The sequence below is a fragment of the Periplaneta americana genome, chromosome 11 (assembly GCF_040183065.1).
Source record: "Periplaneta americana isolate PAMFEO1 chromosome 11, P.americana_PAMFEO1_priV1, whole genome shotgun sequence".
NCBI classification, from domain to species: Eukaryota; Metazoa; Arthropoda; class Insecta; order Blattodea; family Blattidae; genus Periplaneta; species Periplaneta americana.
The window spans coordinates 39,736,802-39,747,890 of NC_091127.1; the positions used below are offsets into that span (position 1 = coordinate 39,736,802).

General features: G+C 35.6%; 1 protein-coding gene across 3 annotated transcripts in view; it reads left to right on the top strand.

Moving 5' to 3' along the window:
* Positions 1-11,089, top strand: part of TAF1B (TATA box-binding protein-associated factor RNA polymerase I subunit B) — a 57,520-nt gene that overhangs the window by 31,501 nt on the left and 14,930 nt on the right. For all 3 annotated transcript variants that reach the window (XM_069839355.1, XM_069839356.1, XM_069839354.1), the window contains exons 8-9: positions 4,943-5,135; positions 7,858-8,084. In XM_069839355.1, the coding sequence (XP_069695456.1) occupies positions 4,943-5,135; positions 7,858-8,084 (420 nt within the window). The remainder of the gene's footprint in view (positions 1-4,942; positions 5,136-7,857; positions 8,085-11,089) is intronic.

An 11,089-nucleotide genomic window follows, 5' to 3' on the forward strand; every position in this document is an offset into this window, starting at 1 on the left:
CCTATTCAAGACGGAAGTGACATGGTCCTAATTTTTTTTCCGTTGTGGACAGGTTTCCGTGTTATTCAGGTGTGAAGTTAAAATGGAATATTTTATCATTTGCATAAATGAAAAACAAAATGGCATGCCGCAAATTGTAGGAATTACAAAATATTCCGTTTAACACTACTGACATTAAATCAGCTTCCTGTCACTTATTTAATTGGTGAATGATCTTGATGAAAATCTCATTTCGTGTATAAATTGTATCGTAACTCACTCATTAAACACTGTAAAGTTTATTAATTACACTAAATTTAATATCTAACACTATAATATAATACTGTACTGTATATTACAGCACATTATTTAATTTGACTAGGAGCCTAGAAGCCTTGAATTCTGGATTATTTAATTTCTTTGCCAGTTCATGGGTTTTCTTTGCAGAATAGGTCCAGAAATTTGCATGATCTATGAAAGGGCAAGAACAATCCACTCCCACAACAGTTCATTTATTTCTATGTAACCATTTGTTTTCTCTTTCTTTTTATATCACCATTATTGACCGCAAGCCACTCACTCATGATACGGCCTTTATTTTTGAAAGTGTTAAGTTACACCTGAGTTTTCCATTCATAAATTTCAACATTATTTTCCATACTCTTTATTTCTCATTTTCCTCGATAACTTTTACTTCATAGTGCAACATTTTTTACGCAACTTTTTTTTATCACGAAATCGCTAATACAGTTGCGTTCTACCCAGCTACGACAGTATATACAGGAGTGAAGCATTGAACATCTTTGAAGGGACTTGTCTGCCTAGTCAATAGGGTAATAAAATTTATGCCCATCAGGCCAACACACCCTTGCACCCTCAAAAATTCTACAAAGAAACTTGTTTTTATTTTAGTGACCTACTAGTATTTCGTACATTCCTTGAAAGCACATACTGTTTCAAAATATAGTTTACATTAAAGTAGTGTGTCAAATATTATTTCCGTTTTGAACAGTAGCAGACAGTTTCCGTTTCCGCGTTGGACAATTTCCGTTTTATTCAGGAAAAATTACACAATACATTATGAATTTCGCCAGGACCAATAAGTTGTTCCGAAATAGGATTCCGGATTATTCAGGTTCCAATTTAAACAGGTTTCACTGTATCTACATTTGATTTCGTCTGTTTGTGAGAGTATCTGCGTTAACTTCCAAAAGAAGATGGTTTGAGATGATAGGAGGGGTGCCTGTGCAAACCCTCAAAGAGATACAGTGGAACCCTGTTTTAACATTCTCGTTTTTAAGGAATTAAAGAATAATCTGTTAAGTCCCAGCCAATTTACCATAAGAATGATGTAATTAATTCCTGCTTTTAAGGATACCTGATTGAAGGGAAATCTCAGCTTTAAGAAACACTTTTCAAGTAGATTTTGTGATAATAAAGTATGAAATATCGACTTGACTTTCAGTAATCAATTATAGTACCGGCATATTCAATAGCACATCTCAATTGATAGTAATGGGGCACCATGTAGTGGCATTATTCTTTATTAGTATTCTTTATGGTCTTGCTTTGCACTGCTTTCACAGAGTGGTTGCTTTGCTTGCTTTGTTCTCGCGAGTTGTGTGCATCCTGTTTTCAAGTTTTCTTTTGGGTAGTTTATGCTATTTATTCATCATAATGGCGACTAAATGGAAGAATCTATGTAAGGATCAAGTAATGAGTCGTGATGACAATATATGTCAATATACTGTTCATATATGTCGAACATGGAGTAAGGTCACTAAGGGAAAAAACCAAAAGGAGAAAGATTCAATCTGGTGTTGTGGATTGAGCCTTGGCACCAGAGCGAATTTTTCTGCATTAATAATAAATGGAAGAAATCAACTATTGGACAGAAAGTGAAAATACTAAAGCATGTCGAGGCTAATCCTAAAATAGCACTATTGCATATGGCAAAAAAAAAAAAAAACATAGTTTGCCAATTACTACATCATCATCCTTAGCTCGACAACCCATCATGGGTCCTGGCTGTCCATAGGAGTTTCCGCCATTCATCCCAATTTCTAGCAACACTCATCCAGTTTTTAACTCTAATAGTTCTGGCATCCTCCCTGATGCCATCCTCCCATCTGACCTTTGGTCTTCCTCTTCGTCTACGTCCCCCTGGTTCATATCGGAGGACTCTGATGGCTGGTCTCGAGTCCTCTAATCCAGTAGCGGCTGGTGGTCAAAATAATGAGTGTGCTACAATCTCTGTATCGGCCTACTGTATACACTTATATGCATTTATCTTAATTTGAGACTCGCCTAGTGACGAAATATGGAGTTCCTTCCTACTGCAGAAGTTGTCAATTACCCTGGTGTTAAACGTTAAATCCCTCCATCCTGGACATGATACTCTTTTCTATTGACAGTATTGCAAGAGCAGTGAGGTGATCCTGGGACATAGTGTTCCTTAAAAACGTTTTTATGCGTTTCAAGCAAGAAAAACATCTTTCTGGCTCAGCAGTGGTCATTGGTGTTGTAACCAAAATATTTAACAACTTCGTTACTTCACAGAATGGATCCCGTGAATTGTTGGAGACTATGTTTTGTAACAATTGAACAGCCATCTATATTTCGGAAGTCGGATCTTCCGTATAGAACTCCAAATTGTGTCTTTAACATTCTTTTGCTCAGTACAGTATAGCTGTTGACAGCAACTTCAAGTTCGCGTTCAGGAAAATTATGCAAAAAATTGTCAAAAAATTCGCTGTTTAACAATTTTGTTGCGTCTAGGTAGCTTAAAGATTGGAAACGATGAGTAGTTTCCTGAATTATACGGTTACATACCTCCTTGGCATCAATTTTCTGGGATTCAATTTTCCGTCGCTTGCTGATTGATTCAGGAGGTACCTCAAAAAACTGTTAGATGACAGCAGCAGTCGAACATTTGAATTACCAAATACATTGTACATAGTTCCGAGTTCCTCCACAGTACATAGTTCCGAGGTCCTCCACAAACAAGCATTCTTTCCTTACGCTTTACTTTTGCAATCTCCAAGCTGTGTTGTGCTGAAGCTTACTACAGCACTTCCCCGCGTAAAAATAGCCAGTCAGAGCAGTGATTTCAGCTTCGCACATGCACATTAACTGTCTACATTCTCATGTAAGTTTTGAGTAGCACAACGAACCCCCTGAGGCACCAAAGAGTGAAGAGCGAAGACTAAACACTTTATAACGCGTCATGAACATAACAACGGGAAATTGTCAAATGGCAGATCAAATACTATGGTATTGCAAACACTTTATTTGAGCAAAAAATATCATTGTGCTGTAGCACTGTAGCACATAAGGACGGGCTGCCCCTGCTCTAATCTCATTATATGACCAGCCCATCTCAGGCATCCCATTTTTATAAAAGATGTTATATTGGGTTCACTGAAGAGTTCATATAATTCATGATTATTCCGGGCTCTCCATTTGTTATCTACGTTGATTGGCCCAAAGATCGACCTTAAAACCTTCTGTTCAAAAATGTTTAATCTATATATATCCTTTTTTGTCAATGTCCAGGCTTCTGAGGCATAAGTGAGGACTGGTCTTATCAAAGTTTTATATATCCTAATTTTGCTTTGGGGGGGTAATATTTTAGATCTAATATGTCTCACGAGACCATAGTAACATCTATTAACGAGGAAGATCCTTTTACCAATTTCAAGGCTCATATCATTATCCTGACTAACTATAGGGCCCAAATAACTAAAATTAGTTACTCAATCAAATTTATAGTTTCCAATCTCCAAGAAATCATCTGCACCACAAGCTCTATTTGGGTTAGATATCATGTACTTGGTCTTCTTTTCATTCACTTGTAGTCCCATCTTCTTTGCTGCGTCCAGTAGAGAGTTAAATGCATCTTCCAGTGCTGTTCTTGTTCTAGCAACAATATCGATGTCATCTGCATAGGCTAGGAGTTGTACTGATTTATAATAAATCGTATTCGTTGTTTGTATTTCTGAATCTCTTATAACCTTTTCCAGTGCAATGTCGAACAGCATGCACGCCAGTGCATCCCCTTGTCTTACCCCATTGGTTGCTTCAAACTCATCTGTGAGGGTATTCTGAATTTAGACTTGGCACATTGTGTTTTTCATTGTCATCTGGACTAGCCTGATCAATTTAGATGGGATCTTTAGCTCATACATAGCTGAATATAGTTGTTGTCTGTTAAGAGAGTCATACGCTGCCTTAAAATCGACAAATAGATGATGTGTGATTATATTATATTCGTTTGTTTTTTGTAGAATTTGTCTAAGTGTAAATATCAGTTCCACTGTGGATCTATTTGGCCGGAACCGACCCTGATAGTTGCCTAACACTTTTTCGGAGTATTTAGAAAGACGGCAGAATAGCACATTGGAGAAAATCTTATAAATTACATTCAGGAGGCTAATACCTCTGTAAGCCAATTACTACATTATAGGGAATAGAGAAGAGGAAAGAAGAAAATTTAAGTGTGGTTCGGGTTCAACTAAATGGAAAAACATTCGTGGCTCACCATTTGAAGAGTTAGAAAATATTGTAATGAAATGTATTGTAAATAATAATTGTAGGCCTAATTATGTAAATGATTATAATGTTTGGTATATAACACACATGTTAGCACCAGTTATTTTAGCCTCACGAGCACATTTTAACTTGCATGACGAGAGCACCAAATGCCATTAAAAGAGCACCACCAGATGGAGAATGCCTGGTTTAAAGGGTATCCATTCCATGATTCTCTTTGGTAGTCTTTCATCTTAGTGTGTCCATACCATTTCAATTATTTTTATTGAATAAAAAAAAATGAAGTGAATGATTAAGTACAAAATAATATACGAAATAAATTATGAACACAGAAAAATTGTTAGATAATGTTATAGAAATTTGTACATTATTTTGTGCAGTGTAACATTAATGAATTTTTTGCCTGTTCTAGCCGAGACTGTGGAGAATGTGAAATGGCTAATGTCTATTGCACCTCCAGCTATGATATACAAGAAGTCCATGAAGTACATTCCACACTATGAAGGTCGAGTTATGGCATTCATAATAGTTTTACTAAAATTATTACTTGGACTGGATGGAAAAACTGAAGACAAAGTATCAAAAGTCAGTAAAAAACTTAATAGGTAAGATATAGCAAATATTACTATTGGTTGCATGTCAGTCAACCTGGGTAGCGCAATCGGTATAGCTGGCTCGAGGTTGCAGGTTCGATCCTGGCTTAGGTTGATGGCATTTAAGTGTGCTTAAATGCGACAGGCTCATGTCAGTAGATTTACTGGCATGTAAAAGAACTTTTGTGGGACAAAATTCCGTTACACCGGCGATGCTGATATAACCTCAGCATTTGCGAGTGTCGATTAAATAAACCATAATAAATAAATAATTGCAGGTCAGATTGGTTGAATTGGTCAGTAATTTCATCATGAATCACCATAATTTTATTATTCTTGGCATATTGTGAATTTACGTTCACACACATTGTTGCTGCAGGCAATATCCAAGACAGTAAAGTGATCCGGCTTTGGTATGTGAAATAAGAAGCAGAAAGAAATTTATCATGTAGGGAAAGGCAAGTAGGCAGTTTATGATGACTATTATACTTTTACTACGTCATACAACTTTTGACCAATAAAACGGTACGAAAGGACGTGTTTCAACCAATCATGACTGTTTATCGCTACAGTTTTATAATTTCCCTAGCATTTGTTTGGTTTTATCACTTTTATAGCATTTGTTTGTTTTTATCACTTCCCTAGCATTCGTTTCTTTGTTTGCCAACATTTCAAACTGCTAATTCTTTACGGTAGGCATGGTTTGCGATCGTCATTTGTTATCCGCATAGATAGACCACTAGACAACTGAAAATGGCAGTTCTGTTCAAACGTTTTGGTGAAGCTAACATTAGTGAAATAGAATTTTAGTAAGTCAATTAATACGTATTTTCTTGTATTACAGTACTTTATTTCTTTTCTTCTTTATATACTTTCTTCTGTTTTTATCACCTCCCTGTCATATGTTTCTTTGTTTGTCAACATTTCAAACTGCAAATTCTTTACGGTACTATAAAACAAGTTTTGCGATCGTAATGTTTTACCGAATAGACAGTCAACTGAAAATGGCGGCTCCGTTTAAATGTATTGGTGAAGCTAACATTAATGAAATAGAATTTTAGTAAGTCAGTTAATATTTTATTGTATTAGAGTACTTTATTTCTTCTGATCTTCATGTGTTTTCTTCTAATAATCCTGTAATAGTCAATTAAGTCCCACTCTTCCAGTACTGATAAGGACCGAGCTATCATTACTAGATCATCTGCATATGTCAGATATTGTAAGGATCTATTCATGATGCTTCCGCCTGGATTAATCTGTATACTTCTTACTAACTTTTCCAAGGCCAAATTAAGTAATAAAGTTAACAGGCATCCCCCTGTCTCAATCCACTCTTGGTTTCAAATCTCTCCGACATTCTTCCATTAAATTTGATCTGGTTATTAATTTTCTGTAGTGTTATTTTAATTAAATTTATCAGTTTCGAAGGGATGCCAAATTCTTCCATGAGGTTAAATAATTGATTTCGGTTTATACTGTGATATGCCTGCTTGAAGTCACTGAAAGCTGATGTAGTACTACATTATATTCATAAGTTTTCTCCAGTATCTGCCTCAGTTGGAAAAGATGGTCTGTGGTAGATCGTGCCTTTAAACAGATCCTTAAAAAGCTATATTCTTCAGACAAGTACTTGTAAAATGTGTGTGTTAAAATTCAGTGTTTGCAACTTAGCCCAAAAATTGCAGCACGTTCATAATGCCTGCGTACATTTCATTTGCAACATCCGCAAATACTACCACATTACATCTTCCCTTGAAACGCTCCAATGGGTAGGACCGAAGATATATCCATTCACTAATTTGCCTATATCGCATCATCAATACTTCTTCACCTAACTATCTCTCGATGCTTTTTAATTTCTTATCCTCTTATCACAGCATGGGTACTCATTCTAAAAATGACCCTTTATTATCAATGCCTTGCCATAAAACAGCTCACTATTCTTCCTCTTTTACAGTATCAGCAATTCGTTTGTGGAACTCTACCCAGCTCCCTCAGGAACCGTCAAACGATATTGCAATTTAAAAGTAAATTGTTTAAACACGTGACCAATATTCAGGTTTAATTCTCCTTTGTATGTATATGTGTATATATGTAATTTTTCTCAGTGTTGTATAGTTATAATTTACGTTTTAATTTGTTATTCTTGTAATTTGTAATATTGGTTCACTTACCGCTTGCATATTCATTGAGTGTAACTTCTAGCCTTATATTATTTTGTAATTATTATTTAGTATGTTCGCATTATTTTACTCGACTTGTGCTTGTATAACTATATAAATTTTTATTAGTGTTCTTTAAATATTAGTCTGTAAAATTGTATCAGCTTCTTTTATTTCTGGCTAAGTGGAAGAGAAGGCCTGATGGCCTTAACTTCGCCAGAATAAATAAATAGATATTATTATGCGACAGTACTGAAATTGAATTCTTAGTGACTACTATGTATAGAAGTTATGTGTATTTATGCCTTTATTTAAAAAAGTTAAAATACTCTACAGATTTAGTGTGCAAAATTCTATCATTGCATCACTGCTACATGTATTTTCTGCAACATTTCAATGGAGAGTGACTAGATAAACGTTTGTGGTTTCTCTTGAAATTGCCCATGTCCCCTGCTGGACCATAAAGAACCTGGTCAGCTACCTACATGTTTATCTTCACTCAACCCTGTTATGGAAACAAGCCTCCTGTAACATTGCATTGAATTACATTAATTTCTTTCTTTTATTTGCAGACTGCTTGAAAATGATCCTGCTTCAGACACGAGGTTGTTTGTATGGAATGACTGGGTGAAGTACATTGAGTGTCGAAAATCAGTTCTTGCTGCCTTTCATTTTCCGACTGAAGTAGCACAGAATCCTGACAAATTCAGTGATCCGAGTGCTTTTATAAAGTTCTGGGAGAAAATGAAGACAAAAGACAAGTTTAGGCAAGACAGGATAATTTTGTCACAACTCCATAGTAAGTTTCATTTGAATCTATACAACGATAATGATAATAATAATGATGATGATGATAATTTCATAAACACACTTACAGAGTTTTCGCCAGCGAGAAATGTGTTGCGAGAAAATTAAAAAATTGATAACATGGATTCAAATGGACGTCCATACACTGGAAGAGATTCTCGTTCGAGACTAAAACCTCGCGCGAGTTTCTTGCTGGAATCTGTAGCTCAGCAAATTTTCTTGACACATTTATCAAAGATGTTTGACATTTATACTCTTTATGACGATTTAATGTAGAAAAAGATATTACAGGTGGCGATGAATTGTATTATTTTTATTTGAAAATGAAGAAAGATGGCAGATAATTGCAGTTAGAAACTTATCAAACTTTTACGATGTCACCTGTAGGCCTATTTATATGATCTATATGTATCTATATGTCTTAACGGTTTACATAATTTTAATCAGAACATAGCAAAGAATCCTTTATCATATCATGAATGGCAAAAAACTGTGGTCCATTCAACCTGAAATAATGCCGAAACGTATTATCATTCAAATCGAAATCAGTGTCCAAAACTCGCCCTTATTTTCGTAAGATACAATGTGATTTTCAGATATTTCTGGCTTTAATTTTAGGCCTACTTCTTCTTTTCATTAACGAAATATGTTCATGTAACTCCATTTCCTTATCATCTGAATACTCAGATTCAACATAGCGTTCGTACGTAATTTGTAAAGTACGACAATATACTTTCAGGTTATATATTTAAGTACGACAATATACGTAAATACATAACCTATAATATTTCCCCTAACGAGTCATTACTATAATCAGAAAAATGCTTTCTGCATGAAGGCAGTGCATAGATGATCATAGTGAGGTGTGATTTGTGATAACGAGAACTCGTCAAGTGTGTGGAGGAAGGCTCTTCGCCTCTTTATCGCAACACATTTCTCGCTAGCGAAAACTCTTCAAGTGTGTTACGGGCCTAAGTCATGACAATCATGTTATATGTTATATCTTCAGAACATGTGGCAACATGGTTAGTTTAGTATATAAGTTTGAAAACATATGTTGCACTCTACAGAATGCCACTGCCCGCCAGATGGTGTCTGTGTGCATTGGTGGCTAGTTAACACCATATGCAAACAGTGTGGTGGTAGCCATGCTCCAAGATGGATGTAAGTAAAGCTCAATAGCGTTCATATATGAAAATTGCAGAAGTGCTCATCAATAACATGCGGGGCTACGAGAAGTGTTGGGTAATATGTGTTGCCGTATTGAAGTGTTGCTTGTTAGATGGAGGCCTTCAAACATGGATGCATAGCAACTGTTGACCTTTCTTTCTTTGCCACAAATAATTTAATATCTACAGTCAACTCTGGTTTTAGTGCTGCGGGCCAGCATATTTCGGTGACTATATCCGAGGTTCACTAAATCTGAATTGTGAACAAGAAAATAAAATACTATAGGCCTACAGTAATTAAAATATTTTGTGGAATGAATTACAATGTTACTCACAGTTGATTTACTTAAACTATGCTGTAGACCCACATCCGCTGCGAAAGACCACGTTCAGTGTCATTATAATATTCGCCTTATCTTCCAAAGAAAACACTTTACACTTCGACATTTTTATATAGTACATACATTCACTGTTCGAACTCTAGAAACTGAGTTTTAATAGACTAAGGAGCTTTTACCTGATCAGTCACACCGCGTACTCAGCCTTGGAATTTCCCGGGTCACTTAATGGAAACTGGGAGAGGGTTGTTGGAATTTGAAAGCCATCGGAATCTTACCTTCATTTATACTCTGGACATAATGTCCATCCCCTTTTAATTAAAGAAGGCAATTCCATTTTATGTTGTTTTGATGCTATCCGTCATAATGGAAATGTTTCTGAGAATAAAAGGCAATCCTTTGACGGTGGAGAATTAGAAATAACAGAGTAATATGCCTGAGATCAGAATGGCAACCCTTCGACGGTGGAGTGAGGCAAGGTCGTCACGGATTGCCTGGATTTACAGTACAGCTCATTGTCTAGGAATCACTAATACTACCTTTGTCCTTTGACTGAAGGAGTAAGAAACTTAGAATGTTGTTCTCAACACATTCTTTCAATTTTATATAATTGTCAGACTTCAAATAAGAATTTGTCAAGATACAACTCTTGCAACTTCAATTTTTAAAGTTCACTATAATTAAAGCAAGGGTTCACTATAAACAGAAATATTAATGAACTTTTTAATGTATGTGGATCAGGACCAATGATTTAGGTTCATTATAGCCGACTGTTCACTATAACAGAATTCACTATATCCAAAGTTGACTGTATATAAAAACATGTGACTAGGTCGCAATTTGTAGTAAATAATTACCTGTTTTTCACAGTTATTTGTAAAAACTACTTTTGTACTCTTGGGCCATAAAATATCTTCTCTTGTATAATTTTTCATCATTATACTGTTGCTTGATATGTAAGCAATATAATGAGAACCTTATTGTAAACAATTACTAATATTTGTTAATAACTTTATTAATTTTAAATACCGATTTTTGTAAGTAGTAGTAAAATATCATCATCATCATATCCGTCACGTATTAGACCCTACAGGATCTGTTACGGTCTCATGCCAGCGCTTTCGTGGTCTTCCCAATTTCCTCTTTCCTCTTGGTACATAAGTAAGAATCTGTTTAGGCCATCTAGTGCGATCCATCCTTTCGACATGTTTTTTCCACTGAAGTCGATATTGTTGAACAAAATTAACTATAGGATCCATTTTTAGTTCCTGCAATATGTCCACATTTTTACGGTGTTCCAGCAAAGAGCACCCCGCTGTTCGTCTCATGAACCTCATTTCAGCTGTTGTCAGCCTTTGCTCATCAGCTTTTCTGATTGTCCATGCCTCGCTACTGTAGGTGAGGACTGGTAGAGCTAGTGTTTTATATTTGTAAATATTACTGCATACATATACCTAAACCATTACTTACATACTTACAAATGGGTTTTA